Below are 24,230 nucleotides of genomic sequence, written 5' to 3'. Positions count from 1 at the left end.
CGCATGCATTTGATTCGTGGCTTCTCGTGTACTAGTGTTGCTAGAACCATTGGTTCTAGCAGCGCTGTTTTGTCCTATGACGTCATCACGCTTGTACTTGTGAGTTTGGCCTGTGGCGGCGATACCTGTATTTTGGTTCTTGCTCTTTTCTGCATTAAATGAGCTCTGTTGTCAGTATGAGTAGCGTTTTTGTAATCAGGAACTGGTATTCTGTTGATACAAGCCAACTTCAATTTCTCCTCAGTGTCCCTTTAACATGCCAGGCATACCGTAACTTTATTTGCAGCCCCTTTAAGTGTCCCCCAAATTTTTTTTATATATCTGTTATTTGTGCACAACATGTGCAAGCACACTGATAAGCAAGCCTAGAAAGGAATGTATTTAATTGACATTACTTAATTAAAAAGTAAAAGCACCCACCCCCCCACCCAGCACAGAGAGTCATCAAAGCCTCTCTAAAAAGACTACAGTGTTACACTCTATACTGTTATTTCTAGCATTCATACAGATTCCAGGCATTGGTGCAACTGCATAATGCAAAGATTTTGCACTAAAGATGCCCCACAACCATACATCACAGGAAAACCAACTTAGAATGTGAATTTAAAGTAACAGTCGCTGTTCTTTGAATACACAGTAAGAAGTAAAGAAAAACTTATTTTAAAACCTCCAGAACATGTACAACAAATATTTAAAAACTACTCCGGCTTACCTCGCTATCATGAAATTGGAACCGTGGGTTTTTTTTAGTACTCATACTTAACAGTAATGTGTGACATCTAGACAGATGCTGCATTGGTATGAAAACCACAATGCAGCTACAATGTCATGGGTATATGTGCCTGTAACAAAGCATGTATTATAACCTGTGTAATCAATTATGCATTTGATTTGCATGTTTACCAGCATCTACAAAAGCAGACGCAACTCTCAAGAGACTGACCAATGCACTAAAATAAAGCTGTTACCATGAATACACAAACTGTTGTTCTGAAAACAATCTTTATTAGACAAAGCGGCAGCTAATGTAGCGGAGACATGCTGCAGCTAACGGTGCACATCTCCTTGTTTTAAGCACCCCCATCATAACTTTCACAGCATCCTACTCAAATCCACTGTTATTGTTCACAACAGAAAGCGACCTTCATGTTTGCGTTCTTTTAAAAATATTCCGTAGAGTATTCTTTACAAAATTATGCTGACTATATGAGCCCAGTTGCGAGCCATAACGCAACGTGGCTTCAAGAAAAGTGGACAGCGGCCATGTCACAAAATAAATTAAGGTATCCTAGCTGCAATCATTTTTTCAGCCTCTCGCATACAGCACGTCTTTTGCAATGAAATTTCACCATTCAAAAACATGTTGCTCACAAGTATTTACCCCTCGCACTGTGAAATGAAAAATCAACAAAACCATTCAAAAACATGTTGCTCAAAGGTATTTACCCCTAACACCATGAAATGAAAAATCAACACAAATGCCTGCAAAAAAAACAAAAAACACTGGTACTGCATGGTCAACTACAGAGGTCACTGTGCATTTGTCCCTTTTTTGAAGCATCATCAAACATACACATTAAAAAATATACACGATTGATGCCCTTGTCATACACTTCCCAAACTCATCTATGCACTCATCCACAGCAAGCAAACACTCTGATAACTTCTGACAATCTCCCTTCCCGATTCTAAGAGGCGTTTGGTGAAAAAGAAAACAATGCTTGAGCCAACAGAAATGCCCGACAGTTGTGCATCCAATTTGACTAAACTGAGCAATAGCTGAGCATTTGCGAATATTGAGTCTTCTGACAAGATTGCATCCAAAATGGCATTTCCACCATTAAAATGCACTGAGACACCATGGTATTCAAGCTAGCACAACACGTTCACTGCATTTAGAGTAATGTCGTGCACTCATGCTCTGCAGCCACGAATACAAAGACAAGTGACGTAGCCATCGGGCAGCTCACATTTTTCAAATAGCCAGCAAAAGGCACGCATGCCAGGTCGGTATCTCCATATGCTGGCGGTTCAAACAAGATGGCTTTGCCAGTGGCTCCAAGGTGGATCATGCCATGGTGGGCCACAACTACAAAAACTGTTACTGCAGTAAAATCTTTCCGAGCTCAACTGGTTTATGGAACAATTCCCAGCTGGTTCCAGTTGGAACCAACTGGAACCCAGTTGGTTCCAACTGGAACCAGCTGGGAATTGTTCCATAAACCAGTTGAGCTGGGAAAGATTTCTTGTTAAAAGTAAACATTGAGCAAAATCATCAGCATTACTTTGAATGAGTGCTCAAAGTTCACACTAGTTCAGTAAGCCTGAGTTCATAAACGCTGTTTGTCTTGCTTTCATCTGGCAACTAAAGCTCACTCCAGAGAGCTCTGCTATAAGCTGGAATTTTAATGCAAACAGTGCTTTGGTACAGCTAGTCTTTGGCCAACACATCAAAAACCTCTTTAATGTGCATACCATTTTTATAGCAACATTTCATGAAGTGCTGCACCTATGGCACTGCAGAATCGGCTAACTACATGCTCACAAAATCACATTTATACATAGTACACCGCTGACGACCATGAATCATTGACATGATCAATCTTTCGCTGAGGCTCTAAACCAGACTAGGTATGACTTGCTGGCCTCGGTCAAACCGCTGATCAATAAAGACGCCTAGCAGCACATTGTAAACCAAGTTACCAGCCAGTAACGGCTTTCAGCTACAGCTCAATCTTTCGACCAGCAGATTCAGCTTTCGCCATGTTAACCCCACAGGTTAATACCCGTGCCACACGGACAGATTTAATGCCACTAAGTACTTACTGCCTTAAGTTTTAATGGCATTCGTGCGGTGCCACAAGCCTAAATTTAATGGCATTAGTCTTATTGCCATTCGCGACCTACAGAGTTCGCCACAACTCATTCGGCCGCGCATTGTGTACTCTCGTTCCCATTCCACACGCAGAAAAGCATGCAGCTTTGTTAGTAACAACTTCCTAACCAGTAGGAAATGGTTAATTCTTAACTTTCAGTCAGATGAGGCATCTATACCGCATTTTTGATGCGAAAAGCGCCATTTTAACCAGCCTTATTGATGGGTACTCTCGACTTGTGTGCTGACATGCAAGTTTATGGCTACTTTTTCGACTTGTAAAGCAGAAACAGCCGTATTTTCTGAAAAATCGTTTTTACATTAAATTTGACCAACATTCCCGATATATTGTGCTCATTAGGAATGTTTATATTCAGATGTAACTTTTGACTACCTTGCAAGCGTTATCGTCATTGTAACTTTCGATAATGGCATTAAATGTGGACGTTTAGCACCAACTCCGAAAAAAATGGCATTAACAAACTTAAGGCCTTAAGCATTTACTGCCATTTCTTTTGCGCGTGTGGCACGGGTATAACTTGGCTAAGTTCTAAGTGAAAGCGCCAGACATTCAATTACAGCATTATGAGCAATCATGGTACTGTAAATCTGAGCTTAGTCCATATGCTCAGAAGACCTATATCTACACACGGTGTCCAAGAAGACCACAACATCACTCTTAATATTTTCCTTTTTTTTTTTGTGAAATACAGGTAGCAGAAAAAGCATCAAAGAAAGCAAATGAAAGTACAGACACACATGTACACACACACCAAAAAAACTTGCAGAACTACATCCAACAAAGCAGGCACTGTCATGTTCTGAATATTTCAGTTGCAAAATTATCTTATTCAACTCTACACATCTTTTTTTTTTCTCTGGGCACAAATTGGCAACCAATACAAGAATGGCTGCTTCACTTCAGCCAGCAACAAGTCGCTATTTCATACATACATTTCCCAAAAGGAAGGTGGTGGCCTTGTCAAGCCTCTTGCACGGTCTCTGTTTGTCCCAAACCCTGGCACATCAACATACAGTATCGTACATACTTAGAGGAAACACCTAACCAGTACTACAACACTAATTGTAGCTGGAATGTGACACAAAGTGCTGGAGACAAATATTGCGGCAGTAGATGCCAGCCTAACATGTCACAGTGAGTGCTTTTTCTGCAGTGAATGAGAATGAACGTTCCCGTCGCTCAAGCTTTAACACGGGTTAGGCGTTCACTCTAAATGTGCACACCGCTGTATGTGATTTATTGATGAGTTCTTGTGTCACAAAGATCATTGTTGGACCAAAAGAGTGTTGTGAATTCACTGATGAACAGGGAGGTTCACCACGGGAAAGATGAAGGCTCTTAAAGGGACACTGAGGAGAGCACTATTAATATTTTTTTTATAGTAAAATCCGATAGTTCGGCATGTCATGGCTTTGTTGCCACTTGGCCGGCAGCGAAAGATGCATTTATTTCTAAGAAATTTGGATTCGAAGTTGAAAAAGTTTTTCCCGCCGCTCTGATTCAAACTTGGGATTCTCCTATGACGACACAGGACTAAGAGACGTGAAACATGACGTGCGCATGACGTAGCGCAGACTCCGTGATTTCTGGCGGCCAGCAGTGCGCCTAACAGCAGCCGAAAAGAAAGCTACCGCTGGCCGCACGTTGAAGGCATCTATCGGCTATTGCGGCCGTCGCTACCGTCGCTTCGATTACGTTTGCACTGGCGTTTTGCCAGCATTACGATGGATCTCGTTCTCGAAGTCGTCAACGAAGTTCTCACAAATAGACACCTTTAGCATACCGTGTACCTTTTTACCGCTAGCGGAATACCGGGAGCCCGCCTACCGCCGGAAAACAGGCGCTGATTTGTCCCGATGCTTCAGGAGCGTGCGTAGCTGCCGGACACGTGGCGCCATCTGGCGACGTCAAGGAGATTTGCGCATGCATTGGCTGCGCCTCAGTGATTCATGGCTTCTCGGTTCCTGGTGTTGCTAGAACCATTCGTTCTAGCAACACTGTTTTGTCCTATGACGTCATCACGCTTGTACTTGCGAGTTTGGCCTGTGGCGGCGATACCTGTATTTTGGTTCTTGCTCTTTTCTACGTGACAAGAGCTTTGTTGTCAGTATGAGTGGCGTTTTTGTAATCAGGAGCTGGTATTCTGTCGATACAAGCCAACTTCAATTTCTCCTCAGTGTCCCTTTAACTCCCGTTCTCAGCAGCAAAAATTCGAGCTCACTTCATGAGCTACCTTACGTATGGCTCAGTAACAGCCAGACAGTGTACTGAGATAGTTGTTCTGCACTCTGCACATGAACAATGTTGTTCCTGATTCTGTTGGTTTGTGCTGTGTTTGCTTTTATGCTGAACCGCTTGTTCGATCAGACAATGCATGCATTCAAGAAGGCAAACACCTCCTATTGATGGATACACAATGGACCTCCTGTCCCTACTACCAAGGTCTGCATCTCCAGTTCTAACACTGATTGGATGAGAGCCTAAAGCAGGTAAATAAGTATATAAAACAGCAATTTTGACAACAGCTTACAGATAGTCTGTTGCACTTCTTCAAGCCTCTGCTTGACATCCTATCAAGATATCTTGTGCCCTACTCCTCTCACAGCCTCGTTGATTGTGTTGCAAGTCTTCCCACGAAAGAACTGCAATCTATAAATCCAGTAGACTGGTGCATCGGTAGGTGCGACAGCAAATTAAATAACTATTCATTAACGCAGAGTCTGCTGCAACCCTTGAGGCAGCAACTGCGTGTTGAAACATGGTACAAGGCGCACATAGCGCCACTCTCAATGAGCTTTGGTGGTGACCTGACAAGGCTGCCAAAAGAAGGCTTGCAACATATAAATAAGCAGGGAGCAGACACAGACTATCTGCACATAGGTGTTTTTGCCTTGAAAGATGCCTACTGGCCGAGCAATCACGAAAGCCAAGGCGGAAGGTGACTGATCACAAGCCATTTTTTTACCATCGCTTTCCATTTCGGTCAATGCCAGCACTTGGTTTCTATATGTGACGTTGCTTTCAACCCAGCTGCTGTATCAGTTCTCATGTCAGGAGGAATTCGTCTGCTTCCGACTCCAGACGTGGCTGGCGAGCAGCGTCTCAGGCTCTCCACAACCATTCTTGGACGGACACAAGCGGCAATGTCACAATCTCTGTTCTGCTTGGATTGACATGCCACTCGATGTCGATTTCCCGGCGGATGGAAACGTCACAGCTGCTTGGCAGCAAATATTGAGGGTCACGTTAAATGATGCTCCGCTTGATGCCTGTGACTAAAACTTGCTGTGCTGCATCCCTATCTGCTGAGGAGACAAACTATATCATCAGTCGATCGTCGAAATTCCATGCCTGTGCCCCTTTACGTCAATAGATCGAACTGCAGATAAAAAAAACACAATGCTTCACTATACACTGCACTCTTGGCAAATCCCTTGAGCTCACAGATGCTTAGAAGCGCCCACATTCTATAAGCAAGTGGGCTGGTGAGTGAGTAGGCCCAAAAGCAAATGAGACGGCCACTCATCAACAGACAGTCTGTCGCACTTCACCAGACAAGCGGCTCCGGCAGAAAAATAGCGGACAGCTTTTTTTGCTCCTACAATTCAACTACCACGGCAGCAAAATATCATCAAACAGACCGGTTAAATCATTACATCAAAAAGCAGATTAAAAAAAAAAACAAACTAATCCTAGATAGTCCATCGCACTCTTGACACATGCCTCAAACTCACACACACTTAAGCAGCATTTATACTCCGACGTCCTCGGAGTGCCAATGGGCGCCGGTGGTGGCCAGTTATGTCAGGCTGACGACGCTCCATCAGCTAGTGAGCTTCGTGCGAAATAGAGACACGCTCCATTCTGCGCCGGAAGCCGCCGAACGCAACGGTGGTCGAGCGCCTCTGGAGTGTAGAGGGTCACGCTTTTGCCAACATGACGTCGCTATGCCGCACGCGCTACGTCGGAGTATAAACGCGCCTTCAGGAGCTCCCATGCTCTCACCAACAAGCAAAGCAGCCTTGATGACACAACAGGCCCGTAATCTATAGCAGGGGTTCTCAAACTGTGTTCCTTGAAGCACTTTTTTTGGTTCCCCAAACACCTAAATCCATGCATGCCTTAAACCACACCTTTCTGTTACGTTACCCACGTTATTTTACGACTGATCAGACAGTAACTAGTCATAGCAGACTGTTTTACTAAGAAGTCTGGCATTATTGATCGAATTTGGGCATCTTTCGAGCAGCCGTACATCTCCAGGCCATTGTTTGCATGCATATCGGGCAGGAAGGAACGGTAGCCAATAAACAGAGGGTTTTTTTGGTCCCTCTGAAAGCCAGTGAGGTTCTCCCCTGGCGAAAATCTTTCCCAGCCCAAATGGTTTATGGAACAATTCCCAGTTGGTTCCAGTTGGAACCAACTGGGTTCCAGATGGTTCCAACCAGCTGGGAATTGTTCCATAAACCAGTTGAGCTGGGAAAGACCGGGCTAAAACAGTTGAGAACCCCCGATCTATAGGCCAGTGGAGTGGCTGATCGGTAGACCCAAAAGCAAATTAGGTGGCCATTCACGGAGAGCTTTTCGCATTCCACCAGGCAAGAGCCTCCAATTGAAAAACAGCAGATGGTTTCCGTGCACCTACAGGTGAATGACCTCGACCGCGTCACGTGGCTGCCAATGGGAGACCCGTGCAATCTAAGACTGGGGCCGCTCGTCACTGGAGGCCCACCACTTTTGGGACGTCGTCCAGCGTGTGGTACTGGTGCTCGATCTTGTCTTCGCGCACCTTCACGATGCGGAACCCGTGGCCATCGTTTCCCAGCTGTGCCCCGATGGCCGAGGTAACGACCAGCTCCATGTCCTTGTAGAAGCCGCCAGCGTTGCGGTGGTAGTGGCCGCAGAAGATGGCCCGCACACCTGGTCATGCGGTTCAGGCGAAGGCAGCAAAGCAGAGAAGATATACCATTTATTCACTTATTCATCTGTCCATTCATTTAATGATTCATTTCCTCACTCGCTCATTTTTAAAGGTGCAGTGAAGAGCAATCTGAACTCGTCTTCTTGCCGCGAGAACTCGATCTACACATTCCGAGCATTCTTAGAAACTTCCAATTTATTGCCCTGTGTGGCCGATTTCCCTAATTAAATCGAATTAACCTCCGGCTCCCGCCTTTTTTTTTTAATTCTCCCCGTACGGTGGGCGGAGTCGACCAACGCGTGGAGTGCCTTTCACCCAGTCCCGTGGCGGCTTGCCACTCTGCCATCGGCCAAGTAATACGTAGTAATCCGTAGTAGCAAATAGTCCGCGCGTATTTTTATTTCTGAGGGTTTATTTTGCGGCTATATTATCTGCGAATGAAACTACTTATTCATGGAAACCTAAGAAACAAAATAAAGTGAAAGCAAAGCCTCCACGGAGCTGGCTGAAAGGCACTTCATGCGTTGGTCGACTCCGCGCGCTCACCGTACGGGGGAGAATTAAAAAAATAAAGTGGAGGCCGGACGTTAATCCGATTTAATTAGGGAAATCAGCCACAGAGGGCAATAAGTCGAGGTTTCTAAGAATGCTCGGAACGTGTAGATCGAGCTCCCGCGGCAAAAAGACGAGTTCAGATTCCTCTTCACTGCACCTTTAATACTCACATATTCACTCACTTACTCAAATTCAATAATACCATGTACTAAGCCAGTTGGGAGGTCTGTAGGGTGGATGCCAGCCAAAAGACCGGCACAACAGAGAAAAGATGAAAAAGTGTTAGTTACAACGTGTCCTGCCTGTCATCTTTCTCTGCCGTACCGTCCTTCTGGCTAGCTTCCACCTCGCAGACTCAAGTTCAGTAAGTGGGAAGTGAGTACCAATGCATGAGTGACATTCATAATGTCACAAACACAATAATATTGCCTGTAGAAACATGAAAGTGGAGCTCTTTAAAACTGATCTATGCAGAAATTAAGCACTACGTGCACCAAATGCAATGAAAATGACCAGCATGGACAGGAAGACCTAGAGTAAATATTTCATAAAATAATTGAACTGCAAAAAAAAATCAAATTTTCCAAAAAAAAAAGAAACCCCAGCAGGTAAAAGTTCACCTACAGCCCTTCGTTGTGACACATCTCACAGCTTACACTGTGGCTCTAGCATGTAAATATCATTAAGCAATCAATTATCCTTTTTCAAAGCCAATTTCTCATCAATATTACGTGCTGATCTACTCAATTAACTAAGTTACTGATGTACATATGCAGGAAGCCAACAGTTGCCGAAACCAAGGAGCACAAGGGAATGTTTCTATCTTTCTTTTTAACTGGGCAGTATTGGTAAATAGTAACTTAATAGTGTAACTATTATACCACTTAAAGATAACTGATTAAAAGGCAAAAGGAAAAACAACGGCATGCAGCCAGTGGGACCTGAACCCACGAGCACCGAATTTCGCATTCGGTGCTTTACGAACTCAGCTTAGTTGGTAGAGCACCGGACTTTAGATTCAGATGTTGTGGGTTAGGATCCCAATGGCGACATGCTGTTGTTTTTTCTTGCGATTTCTACCTTTGGGTTCCTAGAAAGCTTTTTGGCTTCCCTAGGCACTAAAAATTCAGGCGGGCACTTTGTTGACCTAAAGTGCGGTGAGGCGAAAGCCTTAAGTGCGGTGTTGCTGCTTGTGTCACTGATGCGTTGTTAAGATGTTAGGCTTCGCCTCTAAGAGTGAAACGCGACAGCGTCTTGCAATGCTGCCAGGGAGTCCACAGAACGCCATCCCCGTTTGGCTCTACCCTTTGCTCATAGGTAAATTGGTTTTTGAGGAAAGGAAATGCATCTGTCTCCCATGCCTCGGTGGACACCTGAACCTCCCTGTAATGGGAAGGGAGGAAGACCATATTCACTAGACGCACCTTTGTTTATTCCAAACCATTGAGCTGGCATGGCGGAGTGGTTAGCATGCTTAGCATGCTCGTCTCGCACTCCAGAGACCGGGGTTCGATTCCCGAACTCGACCAATTTCCTACTCGGTTTTATTTGTTTATATGGCCTGATTAGAAAAGTTAATTAGGCTAATTGGGTGATTAAGCAATTAAATAAACTAATTCCCACTTACTTGGAGCATCACTATATGATCCCTTTAAGTGGTTTAATGGTTACTATCCAAAGTACAATTTGACCCGTTTGAAATTCGCGCACTGTGACATCAAGAGTGTTTCGCCCAAATGAAAAGCGTGACATATCTGTCGACAACTCCTGCTTGCAACGATGAGGCATTAAAGGCTTCTGCCTTAATAAGCTAGTGACGTGTTACGTTTATTTCTTAGAAGTATAATTCTTTCTCCTGTTATGATGTCTCGCGGATGAGACAGCAGTGTTTAAAGGTGCACTGAAGAGAAATCTGAACTCGTCTTTTTGCCGCGGGAACTCAATCTACACGTTCCGAGCTTTCTTAGAAACCTCGATTTATTGCTCTGTGTGGCCGATTTCCCTAATTAAATCGAATTAACGTCCGGCTCCCGCCTTTTTTTTTTGAATTCCGCCTCGTACGGTGGGCGGAGTCGACCAACGCTGGGAGTGCCTTTCAGCCAGTCCCGTGGCGGCTTGCCGCTCTGCCATCGGCGGAGTAATACGTAGTAGTCCGTAGAAGGAAATAGTCCGCGCCTATTTTTATTTCTGCGGGCTTATTTTGCGGTTATATTATCTGCAAATGAAACTATTTATTCACGGAAACCTAAAAAACAAAATGAAGCGAAAGCAAAGCCTCCACGGAGCTGGCTGAAAGGCACTCCACGCGTTGGTCGACTCCGCCCACCGTACGAGGCAGAATTAAAAAAAAAAGGCGGGAGCCGAACGTTAATTCGATTTAATTAGGGAAATCGGCCACACAGGGCAATAAGTCGCAGTTTCTAAGAAAGCTCGGAACGTGTAGATCGAGTTCCCGCAGCAAAAAGACGAGTTCAGATTCCTCTTCAGTGCACCTTTAAGAGAGCGCACTCCAAGGGCTGAGCACAGTGATGCGAGCGCAGCGTGGGAGGCATGGCTGTACCGGCTTTGTAGAACTTGTCGAGCATGCGCAGCCTGAGGTCGAGCACAATGTTGAAGTACTCCTTCCCCTCGTCGAACTTCCTGAGAAACCAAGGGATGTGCTGGAAGACCACCACGTGCTTGGCCCCACTGCGCTGCGCTTCCTCCAGCTGCTGGTCCAGCCAGCACTCCTGCTCTCGGGCCAGCTCTTGCACCTGTCCAGGACACGGGACGGACTTCTTTAGACAAAGTCCAAACGGACTGTCTCCATTTTAATTCCAAAGCATTGTACGGCTCATCGGCAACAAAACCTGGCGTCGGCATTGACCAGCACCACTGGTGCCAAAAATCCCAGATGACATCACCGTGGTACCAAAGAGAAATAAAAATTCAAGGGGGAACTTTGTTGACCTAAAGTGCAGTGAGGCGGAAGTCTTAAGCGCGGTGTTGCTGCTTGTGTCACTGATGTGTGGTTAAGATGTTAAGCTTCGCCTCTAAGTGTGGAACGCGAAAGCGTCTTGCAACGCTGCCAGGGGCGATGGCGTTCTGTGGACTCCCTGACAGCGTCTTGCAACGCTGCCAGGGAGTCCACAGAACGCCATCGCCCGTTCGGCTCTACACCTTGCTCGTCAGTAAATTGGTTTTTGAGGGAAGGAAATGTATCTGTCTCGTTTATCTCGGTGGACACCTGAACCTCGCCGTAACAGGAAGGGAGGAAGATGGGAGTGAACGAAGACACCGTATTGACTAGATGCACCTTTGTTCATTCCAGATCATCGAGCTGGCATGGCGGAGTGTAGCGTGCTCATCTCGCACTCTGGAGGCCGTGGTTCGATTCCCAACTCGACCAATTTTGTACTCGGTTTTATTTATTTATCTTGTCTGACTACAAAGGTTAATTAGGGTAAATGGTTAATTTAGTAATTAACTGAACACAGTCCCACTTACTTGGAGCATCACTATACCATCTCTTTAATTGGTTGCATGATTACTAGCCGAAGTACAATTAGCCCCATTTGAAATTCGCGCGCTGTGATGTCACGACCATTTCGACCAACTGAAAAGCGCGACATTTCTGTCGACAACTCCTGCTTACAACAGCTTCCGCCTTCTTCCAACTTCTTCCAAAGGCAAATGGGGACAAGGAACCATAGGCTGAAAATCACACTCGCGAGTGCATTCACTTCACCTCACTCACAGTCACACCTGTGAGAGTGAGCGCCCACATCAGTGCTAGTGTAAGTGAGTGGATGTGCGTGTGGGTGAGTGAGCCATTGAGCAAAAATGTTTGTGAGCGTACATGAGTGGGGCCCCTCTGAAGATGTGGAGGTATGCCAGGGACACAAGGAAGCACAGGTCCTGTTCATATGTGCTCCTTGTCCTCTCCTGAGGGCTAGGCTACAGTTAAAGGTGCACTGAAGAGGATTCTGAACTGAATCGGCCACACAGGGCAATAAATCGGAATTTCTAAGAATGCTCGGAACGTGTAGATCGAGTTCCCGCGGCAAAAAGACAAGTTCAGATTCCTCTTCAGTGCACCTTTAACATAAATACTAGAAAGTAAAAGAGGGGACAGCATTTGCCACAGCTCAGCAGGTACAGCACAGCATGTCACGTGTGGAGGTCGCGGGTTCAGCCCCCTTAGCTTTAACTTTACTGGAATATCTCCCATCTACACCCATCTAAATTGATTGCACCAAAGGAGAAAAAAACCCCTGAGAGAAGGTGACGTCACGCGGTCAGCCTTCCCTAAGGCAAGTGCTCTTGAAGTTGTTCCCTCCCCCAGTTTTTCACTCTCCGAGTCAGTCCCTACTGTTCCCATGTCTGTACGTTTTAGTGTGCGTGTCTGCTCGGCCCGTGCTGTAGGCATCTACAGCAAGGAAGATGGCCTACAGTCAGTGTCCCGCACGCTATCACGTGGTCCCGCACGCTATCACGTGGTCCCGCACGCTATCACGTTGTCCAGCACGCTATCACGTGGTCCCGCATGCTATCACGTGGTGTGAAAATGCAGGGACCGACTGTCTCCTTTTTACTTTTTATGACTACCCTTCAAGGTTATCGGACGCGCCCTCCTGCGTTTTTTTTTCTTTCCTTCCATGACTGCACCTCTGCTTCCCCTCTTTACCGTGTCACTTCAAACTCCCGTGTCACTTCAAACTCGCGAACTATCCTCAACCTTGTTCTTATCTCTGAAGCTGTCAGTGAAACAGGATTTACTGTAGAAGTTTTACCAGGCATATCAGATCATGGTGCGGTCCTCTTTAGAAGCAATCTACCGCAAAAAACGATACGTTGTCCAGACAAAGAATTCATGGATTTTAGGAAAGCGGCAGATGAAAGTGTACTAGACTACTTGGAACAAGATTTCGACATTTTTTTTCAAAAATTTATCCAGGGTGAATTCAATGTTAATGATTTATGGTTGCATTTTAAACACGCAGCCCAGGAATGTATGCACAAGTACATTCCAACAAAACGCAAGAGAATGGCTCGCAACAACCCTTGGACCACTCGTGACATATTGCAACTAAAGCGCCGCTTAAAACGCCTGCCACGTTCCAATTCATCTGTCGACCGTTCTCTGCTACAGTCAATGCGCACAGAACTTAGGAACAAAATAAAAGACTTAAAGTATCATTTTTTCAATGTTAAGCTGCACCATTTTTTTACTAATGCTCCAAGGAAGTTTTGGACGCACATAACGGAAAAAAAGGATCCGGTCACCAAAGTTCGAGTGAATGACATCGAGTCAAGTGATAACAAGAATAATTGCCGAAGCGTTCAACGAGTACTTTGCCTCGGTATTTCTATGCGGTAGTGATGATAACAATCCAGAATTTTAAGGTTCTGGCTGTGAACTTTTGTTTCTGAAGAAGGTATTGGTCAAATGTTTAGGGGAATCCCCCCAAGGTGGAGTAGAGTTGTCATAAGGGAGTAATTACTCATTGACATCCACCCAAGCGTAGCCATACGGCTACAAAGGAAAGCTATACAGCTTTCTCAGAAACTTCGCAGTTAAAGAAAAATTAGTTCTGGTCCGGGGTTCGAACCCTACTAGGTATAGATATAAAGAAATCTGCTGGTCCCGATGACATACCAAATAATTTTCTTTTTAGGTACGCGGAGTGCTGCAAAATATCTGTTTATAATATTTAATGAAAGTCTAAAGCAAGGTGTCCATCCTAATGATTGGAAAACAGCAAAGGTAATTCCCATTTATAAGTCCGGAGATAAACTCAGTATTGCTAATTATAGACCCGTCCCTCTTCTGTGCACCGCTAGTAAGGTGATGGAGCACTTTGTTTTTAAGCACGTGAGTAGCTTTCTGGAAAATAATAGCTTCTTTTCTGAAAAACAACATGGATTTCGGCGTGGTCTATCCGCAGTTACACAGCTTCTACACATTACCAATGAGGTCATGGCAGCGCTAGACCGGGGCGGGCAAATAGACGTGCTTTTTCTCGATTTTCGGAAAGCGTTCGATCGTGTCTGCCACAATAGACTAAAACTGAAGCTACAATGTGTGCTAAAAAAATGAGCAAATTCTCCGCTGGCTTGACTCCTATTTATCTAACCGAACACAATACGTCCGTATAGGAAACTCAATTTCTCCACCTGCTCCCGTACTTTCCGGTGTATCGCAAGGTTCAGTACTTGGACCCCTTCTCTTTTTGATTTATCTAAATTATTTGACCGTTGATTCCCGGTCCGATGCCAGTTCTTCGCAGATGATTGCATTGTGTATCATAACATTCAATCATTGCACGACCAGACTGCCATACATGATTACCTAACAGCAATCAATAATTGGTGTCAGTCCTGGCGCATGAACTTAAACGCCTCAAAATGCACACACATGGTCACTACAAGGAAGAAAACACCATTAATTTGTACGCATAAAATCAACAATGTAGCAATTAAGCCGGTTGACAAATTTAGTACTTGTAGTAGGTGTTTTATGGTTATATGGGGTTTAACGTCCCAAAGCGACTCAGGCTATGAGAGACGCCGTAGTGGAGGGCTCCGGAAATTTCGACCACCTGGGGTTCTTTAACGTGCACTGACATCGCACAGTACAATTTCTCGTCCAAAGAAATTCAACCGCCGCGGCCGAGATCGAACCCGCGTCTTTCGGGTCAGCATCCCAGCACCATAACCACTGAGCCACCGCGGCGGCTGTAGTAGGTGTAGTAACTGACTTGAAGCTAACCTGGAGCGCTCATGTTCAATACGTCGTTTCGGCGTCGCTAAGAAGGCTACGGCTACTTAAACACCGGCTGAAACATTGCACTAGTAGGACTAAACTCGCTGCCTACACGACACTCATTAGACCATTGCTCGATTATGCCGATGTTGTGTGGGATCCCCACACAAAAACTGACATCAATAACATTGAAAACGTGCAAAAGAAAGCCCTTAGGTTTATTTATAATACTTACAGTAGAAGAGCCTCGATCACTGATCTCAGAACACGGTCCGGCCTCCCAACATTAGAATTTCGGCGCAGACTCCATCGCCTACAAACTTTGTTTAATATAGTTAATCAACAAACAAAAATGGATTCCGACATCTACATCAACTTTAATAAGAGAAGAGAAACAAGAGGCAAGCAAAACAATTGTGATGCCACAGGCTAAGACTAGCGCGTATCGCTTCTCGTTCTTCCCTCGAACCATAGCAGAGTGGAATGCTCTACCGCATGAAGTCGCCAATATGCCCTCGGTCGAATACTTTGCGTCTGCCGTGCACTCTTTGCAATGAAGCGCGTTAATTTTAGAGTGTCCAGTTTCCTGTTTTTGCAGTTTGCAGATGTGTCTTTTTTGTTCTTTTTAATGACGTCAGTGTCCGTTTTTTTGTAATTTTGTATAAGCTGCTTTTGCTCACGCAATAGTCTGTATTGCAAGCCATTTCCTTATGCTTTCTTGTCACTCACATTCTTGTTTAGCTTGATTTGTAGTGCCGACTTTGACTTGTCTTTCCTGTACTTACTCACTCCTGCCTGGACTGCCAAGAGGCAGTGTCAAATAAATAAATAAATAAATAAATAAATAAATAAATAAATAAATAAATAAATAAAAGGAAAAACAATACTTTCCAGTGCTTTGCATGGCTTGACTGCTTGCTTTTTCCTTATACACATCCCAGCATGCCCCTCATGTTCTGTGTTCCTGTCTGTTTATTGCCCACGTCTGTGCGGCAATTCGCAAACTATGGTCAACCAAGCACCATTTCTGTTGCACCAGGTTAACCACTGCACCAGCTTAAGTGCAAGACAAATGAAGCAGATGAATGAATGAAGAAGTGCAGATGAATGAAAAAAAAAGGCGAAGAAAAAGAAACCATAACCCTGACGAAGGGTGATTCGAGGCCCCCCCCCCCCCCCCTCGTTCCTTGCTCACCAGGGAAGGGTCCTGGTAGAACTGTGAGTTGAGCACAGCTTAAGTGCAAGACAAATGAAGCAGATGAATGAATGAAGAAGTGCAGATGAATGAAAAAAAAGGCAAAGAAAAAGAAACCCTAACCCTGACGAAGGGTGATTCGAGGCCCCCCCCCCCCCCCCCCACCTTGTTCCTTGCTCACCAGGGAAGGGTCCTGGTAGAACTGTGAGTTGAGCACAGCTTAAGTGCAAGACAAATGAAACAGATGAATGAATGAAGAAGTGCAGATGAATGAAAAAAAAAGGCGAAGAAAAAGAAACCATAACCCTGATGAAGGGTGATTCGAGGCCCCCCCCCACCTTGTTCCTTGCTCACCAGGGAAGGGTCCTAGTAGAACTGTGAGTTGAGCACAGCTTAAGTGCAAGACAAATGAAACAGATGAATGAATGAAGAAGTGCAGATGAATGAAAAAAAGGCAAAGAAAAAGAAACCATAACCCTGATGAAGGGTGATTTGAGGGCCCCCCCCCACCTTGTTCCTTGCTCACCAGGGAAGGGTCCTAGTAGAACTGCGAGTTGAGCACAGCTTAAGTGCAAGACAAATGAAACAGATGAATGAATGAAGAAGTGCAGATGAATGAAAAAAAAGGCAAAGAAAAAGAAACCATAACCCTGATGAAGGGTGATTCGAGGCCCCCCCCCCCCCCCTCGTTCCTTGCTCACCAGGGAAGGGTCCTGGTAGAACTGTGAGTTGAGCACAGCTTAAGTGCAAGACAAATGAAACAGATGAGTGAATGAAGAAGTGCAGATGAATGAAAAAAAAGGCGAAGAAAAAGAAACCATAACCCTGACGAAGGGTGATTCGAGGCCCCCCCCCCCCCTCGTTCCTTGCTCACCAGGGAAGGGTTCTCGTAGAACTGTGAGTTGAGCACAATGCACATGATGCCGCCACACCAGAAGGTGAAGTAGTCGTCGCCAAAGCTGGCCCTGTAACCAGCGACGCTGGCAGGTGTTGGCTGGTCGCCAATGTCATGGTTGCCACACACACAGACGAGCGGCACATCACTGCTCATCTTTGAGAAGACCCGCCTGAAGTCCTCCTCCTGGGCTGCCTTGTCTGGGTTCCCTGGAGACAAACGGGCAGCAGGAAGCCATGTGAGCAACGGCCGCAAGCAAGAGATTTCGCTCAATGCATTCAAACTGGCTGCAAAAACTGCGGGGCAACTCTGGGGGGATTCTTCGACATTTCAAGTTGATGAGTGCATTAGTATAATCCTAGGAGTTCCTTTGTCATGATCACAACAAACTCATGCTGAGTAGTTGGATGCTACAGCGACTGAGCAACTAGCTGCAATTACATGAATGAGACAGGCGGCACGTCTCATCACATTGCATCAACTACCTATCTAGTGCACTGAATTCATGTAAACAAGTGTAATGTGTTGGAAAACATGCCACATTCATGTGTCAGACGGGGGTGGATTCAGATGAAGTCGAATCTCAGAGTGCATGTAAATGAGACTGGATTAGAAACTAACGGAGAAATTTGCTTCAGGTCTGAAGCAAATGCAATGGCGAACGCAATACTGCACTTGAAAACTTGTTCCACAGAATCAGGAGTATGACACTACAGCAGTCAACAAGCCCGGCAGAAAGCGCAGAAAAAAGCAACAAAAAAAACGGAAGCCAGTCGTGGCGGAAGCGCAGCTTTGCCTTCAACATAGAACATCATGCAATACCACCGTTGCACCAGAGACATTCATGTAAATGCAGCTAGCGTGGCCATATTCAAGGTACAAATTTCAGTGCTTGTTTCGTCTTAAGCACTCATCCCATGGCAACATTTTTATTTCTTTTTCGTCTGCTCAAACTAATTTATGTTACTGATTTTGCCTGCGCTAAGCCCTCTATACAGGGAGCTTGTCTGATGAAGTGCTGACCTGAAATTACACAGAGTGAGAACTGGGAAGGAGGTAACTAAAGAAAAGGTATCCGGCCTGTACTGGCGAAAATCTTTCCCAGCCCAAATGGTTTATGGAACAATTTCCAGTTGGTTCCAGTTGGTACCATCTGGGTTCCAGTTGGTTCCGACTGGAACCAACTGGAAATTGTTTTATAAACCAGTTGAGCTGGGAAAGATTTTCACTTCAGCTTGAAACTTGGAAGCACTCAAAATAAGAGCTGGCCTCGATAGAGACCAGCTATGTATGAAAATAGGATCGTTTAGTCACATACACTGCTCTATAATCGTGAGGTTTCGGTGCTCGAGCTGGGTTCATTACATTGTTATTCATTGTGCGCTAACCAGGCATGGCATCCACCAGGTCTCCGCAGACGACGAAGAAGCGTGGTTTGGGCTCCATCTGGTTGACTGCCTCGACAGCCTTCTCGGTCAGTGCTATCTCTTTGTCCCATCGGGGGTTCGCCTTCTTCTCCAGGTAGCTCTCGATCATGCCAAACTGCGTGTCTGATGCCTGAATGAAGAAGAACGGGCCTTTCCACTGGCCCTCCGTCTCTGCGACAGCGAACAGGAGTTTAGAACATCCTCACCCGCACTCTCTTTCTTGAAAGAAATGCACAAAACCAGTACAGGAAATACAAAACAATAAACACCTGATTGGTACAAAACTCTGCAAGGATTCTAATGATGCAGCCGTAATGTAGCATTGACACATTTACATCATGAGAGAAGCCAACAGCCACAGAAAACCAAGGGAAACGAGGAATTTTTAATTTATTTATTTTGTGCTGTTGTTCGATTAAGAAGATTACTGAATATGTTACCGCTTAAAGCTAATTGATTAGAAAAGCAGAAGAAAAAACAACCACATGCCGCCGGTGGGATCCAAACCCACGACCTCCGAATTATACGTCCGGTGCTCTACCGCTGAGCTACGGCGACGCCTGTCAATTCTTCTGCTTTCGGGGGTATGTATGTTTACAAATAACCTAACCTTTAGAGTGTTCACCAGCGCCACCCACGCTCTTAAGCGGCGGACGTGGCACGTCCTGAGTTACCGCTGATGTGAAGTAGAACGTCATCGAACGGCGAGAGTGGAAGCTGTGTGAGAACCCTCTTATGCTTCCTATGGCATCAAGGCTGCCAGAACCGAGGCCCTCGCTAAGCAATTAAGCAAACAAGAGAGGGGGGATGAGGGGCTCGGTATAAATATGAGAGAAGCCAACAGCCACAGAAAACCAAGGGAAACGAGGGATTTTTAATTAATTTATTTATTTTGTGCTGTTGTTCGATTAAGAAGATTACTGAAGATCCCAACGGCGGCATGTGGTTGTTTTTTCTTCTGCTTTTCTAATCAATTAGCTTTAAGCGGTAACATATTCAGTAATCTTCTTAATCGAACAACAGCACAAAATAAATAAATAAATTAAAAATCCCTCGTTTCCCTTGGTTTTCTTTGGCTGTTGGCTTCTCTCATATTTATAATGAGCCCCTCATCCCCCCCTCTCTTGTTTCCACATTTACATCATCTCAGTTACTAAGCTCTCATCAGGGTCTATTCCCACTGGTACTGTGAGAGCGTTTTTATTTCCGCCACCTGCTGTTGCTTCTATGGTGACCCTGCCAGTACAGCCTTCAAAATTGAAGAAAGCCCAGACAAAACCAAATGTCCTAAGGATGTCTTCATCCTGAACTGGACACGCTGAGTATTTTGGTGTGCATCACTGCCAAATATCATCATGAGGACGTTCGCATGCTGGACGACTCAAGGATGAAAATTCCTCACATGTTCTACGAACTTCCCAGCACAGGTCAATACTGTGGCTTTGAACTAAGATAAAACCAACTTCATCTCTCGTACTTCGCTTTCATACTTTCAACTACAGTTTTTTTAAAAGGTATTTGTGCCCCGTCGCGATGGCTCAGTGGTTATGGTGCTCGGCTGCTGGCCCGAAAGACGTGGGTTCGATCCCGGCAGCGGTGGCTGAATTTCGATGAAGGCGAAATTCTAGAGGTCTGTGTACTGTGCGATGTCAGTGCACGTAAAAGAACCCCAGGTGGTCGAAATTTCCGGAGCCCTTCACTACGGCGTCCCTCATAGCCCGAGTTGCTTTGGGACGTTAAACCCCAATAAACCAATAAACCAAACCTAGAAGGTATTTGTGTACAATAGTGATATAATGCAGGAAACCATTGTCATTTAAAAATTTATATGCCTTGAGAAAATATGTAATGATTTTTTTGCTTTTTAATTTGTTCTAATGTACTGCGTACTTCGATGGGGTTGCACTTTTCAGGTTTTCGGGCCACTCCTCTGAATGACTTTTCTATTCAGGAGGTCGAAGTAAACTCCAGAGAGAGTTATAATATATAGTCATTGCTGTATGAAAGATTGCACGAAGAACAACCTGTAGGCACCAACAAACGTGGTGAACGAAACAGTCAGCCGTTGAAAAAGGCGAAACTTTTGCAAAGTTCTTCTGTCAGAGAGTCCAAGACAAAACAAGCAAAAAGAAAGCTGTTTCACAACCCCTGTGAACACTGTCTATAGCATTTAAGCAAATAATACAGCCCATTCTCTCGGACAAATTGTAATCTAACATCCCGAAAACAGACTATATAAGAAGGTCCTTCAGAGGATATTTGAGGACGTCCTGAGGACATACTGAGGCCGGACAACAGAACTAGGTGACGACTAGTTGAGGATCAGTAGAGGACATCCTCAGGACAATTTAATGTCATCAAAAATTAATCGTCAGGATGTCCCGAGGATGCAGTTGTGCTGTCTGGGAGAATGAAAAGAAAAAGTTACAGACAATCAATGCGACTCATCGAGCAGAGTATGCATTAGCATTACTGTTACCCCTGGAGGTGGTGGGATCCAGTCCATCAATCACCGTGTGACACATCATACCCCCTCTACATTCACCCGATCCAATTCAGCAACTACAATGTGCGGTATCCCTCTCGCCACTCTTCCCACCTTTTGACTACGATTGGTGGTTAGGGTTCCTTCTTGCCATCAGTCGCCTCTCACTGACTTATACCCGTGCCACACGGACAGATTTAATGCCATTAAGTGTTTACTGCCTTAAGTTTTAATGGCATTCGTGCGGTGCCACACGCGTAAAATTAATGGCATTAGCCTCACTGCCATTCGCGACCTACTGAGTGCGCCACAACTCATTCGCCCATGCAATGCGTACTCTCGTTCCCATTCCACACGCAGAAAAGCATGCAGGTTTGTTATACCCGTGCCACACGCGCACAAGAAATGGCAGTAAATGCTTAAGGCCTTAAGTTTATTAAAGCCATTATTTTTGAAGTTGGTGCTACACGTCCACTTTTAATGCCATTATCGAAAGTGACGATGACAATAACACTTGCAAGGTAGTCAAAAGTTTCATCTTAATATAAACATTCCTAATGAGCAGAATATATCGGGAATGGTGTTCAAATGTAATGTAAAAACGATTTTCCAGAAAATACGGCTGTTCCTGCTTTACAAGTCGAAAAAGTAGCCATAAACTCGCATGTCAGCACAGAAGTCGAGAGTACCAGTCAATAACGCTGGTTAAAATGGCGCTCTTCGCATCGAAAATACGGTTTAGGTGCCTCATCTGGCTGAAAGTTAAGAATTAACCATTTTATAGTGGGCTAGGCAGTTGTAACTGACAAAGCTGCATGCTTTTCTGCGTGTGGAATGGGAACGAGAGTACACATAGCACGGGCGAATGAGTTGTGGCGAACTCAGTAGGTCGCGAATGGCAGTAAGGCTAATGCCATTAAATTTATGCATGTGGCACCGCACGAATGCCATTAAAACTTAAGGCAGTAAGCACTTAATGGCATTAAATCTGTCCGTGTGGCACGGGTATTAGTAACAACTTCCTAACCAGTAGGAAATGGTTAATTCTTTACTTTCAGTCAGATGAGGCATCTATACAGCATTTTCGGTGCGAAGAGCGCCATTTTGACCAGCTTTATTGACAGGTACTCTCAACTTATGTGCTGACATGATAGTTTATGGCTACTTTATCGACTTGTAAAGCAGGAACAGCCGTATTTTCTGGGAAATCGTTTTTACATAACATTTGAACAACATTCCCGATCTATTGTGCTCATTAGGAATGTTTATATTCAGAGGAAACTTTTGACTACCTTGCAAGCGTTATAATGGCTCCAAAAATAATGGCATTAACAAACTTAAGAGCTTAAGCATTTACTGCCATTTCTTGTGCGCGTGTGGCACGGGTATTACCCTTTCTCCACTTTGCCTCCTCTCCCACAGGCTTCACACGCTGCCAACGCCGAAAACGTTTTGTGCTGAGGGGAGCTCTAATACCAGTGCATTAAAAACAGGCACCAATGCAGCATTATTGGTTTTGGCTGACCTATTTTTGTATCAGAGAACCCAGCACCACACCAGATTTTGATCTGGCATTCACTGCTGAATAACTATGGCACTAATGAGGAAAAGCAAAGGCGCAATGGGGAAGTAATCAATGTAAAAGAGAAACATACTTAAAACCAATAATGCCAACACAGATTTGTTGCATTGTGTCACATATGAGTGCCTGTGCATTTTTCTGTTAATTTTTTAGTCATAGAAACACAGGCACGAGGGGCATTACCAGAAAATCTTCTGAGCAGGGGTCTTGAGAAGGCGACTCCTCGCAAGAGACATCTTTTTTTTTTTTTTATGACAACTGAGTCTGCACTTTGTGTCATTCCTTGACTGGAAGAAGTCAATCAAAAGCTCTTATTTATTTCCTGGATTCTCCTCTATCTAGCCTGCTCAAGAAGCCCCTTCTCTTGCATAGATGATGCAAAACGAAACCTAGCAGGACTAACCAACACACAGCTGCTAGCTAATGGTCAAATTAATATTCGGTGTAAAAAATGATATTAAATCAATGTAGAGTACTGCAGGAGGTATAGCCTATTTCTGGCAATCTCCCGAAGAACTGCATATGGTTTGCGAAGACCATACACGCAGCTGTTTGCACTGCCATTATACTCAGAAAGTTGTAGGAGAAGGTTCGTTTTAATTAGCTCAGGCTACGATCACTATATGTGCACAACGATCACTACGTACGGCTGCTCCAACGTACGGTCTGCAAGGCGTTCAAGAGCCGAAAGTTTTCCTGACCGAACTTGCGATCGGCAACGCACGCGTTCCGAAACAACATGCGGGGCAACGCGAGAGTATCTCAATACCCAGAAAACGGTATCACAACACGCAAATGAACAAATACACGAGAAAATGCAAAGTCGGCACGAAACGCTCCCTCTCACCTTTCGTGAGACCCTCGTAGGTCCTGTTACGAGCGCGAAACCTGAAATCGGCGGTCGCAGTCATCGCTGGCTCCTCCTCGGTGATGTGGTAAGGCTGGAACGATTTCTGAACGGTACTCGGCATAGCAGGCAGGGAAAATCGCGGAAACGAGCGGAAACCACACCTGACGGCAAGCTTGGTGCAGTGCGCAAAGGACATACACGTGAAGAATTAAAAGCTGCACGGTGGGGTCACGGTACGCCTAGAGCAGATAAGTGCGCCCGAGAATAAAAGCAAAATTGCCACCCAAGAAGAAAAAAAAAGATACCGAGACAACCGTGCGGCGCAGCTGTGGATCTTGCGTCACATGCTGCCGGTCAAACTTTTTTTCCAAGCGTCGCGGCGGAAGCGAAACGCTGACACTGTCCCCTTCTATGGCGTTTACGACGGTTGCCTCCCTTTGAACACTTTTGCGGCACAAGTGGCGGCCGATTTCTCGCAACACAACACGCGATTAGCTCTTCAACTCAACTGAGCTCTAAACAAGAACTAAACGCGCACTACAACGGCTGCCTATGCGCAAAAGCGGCTCGAATTCGCACTTTCGTTGGTCACAAATGTGGTATCTATCCAGAAAGAAAGTAACTAGAAGTTAATATAATTAACATTTCAAAACTTTTCATTTTTAGACAAACTGCTCC

The 24,230-nt window shown here is 45.0% G+C and overlaps 1 protein-coding gene and 1 non-coding gene across 2 annotated transcripts; both read right to left on the bottom strand.

Annotated features, from left to right (window-relative positions):
* Positions 1-983: 983 nt before the first annotated feature.
* Positions 984-24,182, bottom strand: LOC149348141 (serine/threonine-protein phosphatase CPPED1-like). The gene is made up of 5 exons (XM_089587951.1): positions 23,550-24,182; positions 18,597-18,806; positions 17,188-17,417; positions 10,934-11,126; positions 984-7,817 (listed from the first exon to the last, which is right to left on the bottom strand). Exons 1-5 carry the CDS (start codon positions 23,746-23,748, stop codon positions 7,615-7,617), a joined length of 1,035 nt encoding a protein of 344 aa, XP_089444077.1. The 5' UTR covers positions 23,749-24,182; the 3' UTR covers positions 984-7,614.
* Positions 19,122-19,193, bottom strand: TRNAI-UAU (transfer RNA isoleucine (anticodon UAU)). Its single transcript has one exon. It is a non-coding gene; the product is annotated as a tRNA-Ile (tRNA).
* Positions 24,183-24,230: the final 48 nt, after the last annotated feature.

The sequence above is a fragment of the Amblyomma mixtum genome, chromosome 4 (assembly GCF_055824585.1).
Source record: "Amblyomma mixtum isolate Tamu chromosome 4, ASM5582458v1, whole genome shotgun sequence".
Taxonomy (NCBI): domain Eukaryota; kingdom Metazoa; phylum Arthropoda; class Arachnida; order Ixodida; family Ixodidae; genus Amblyomma; species Amblyomma mixtum.
Note: the sequence above shows the minus strand (reverse complement) of the source record. Positions and strands in the feature narration are given on the sequence as shown.

Bases quoted from the DNA above. Each gene is read 5' to 3' on its own strand.
- LOC149348141 (XM_089587951.1), bottom strand. From the start codon at position 23,748: ATGTCCTTTGCGCACTGCACCAAGCTTGCCGTCAGGTGTGGTTTCCGC. The intron at 18,807-23,549 runs GTGAGAGGGAGC...TCGCTGTCGCAG, and splicing joins CTACGAGGGTCTCACGAAAG to AGACGGAGGGCCAGTGGAAA. The intron at 7,818-10,933 runs GTACAGCCATGC...CCGCATGACCAG, and splicing joins CGACAAGTTCTACAAAGCCG to GTGTGCGGGCCATCTTCTGC.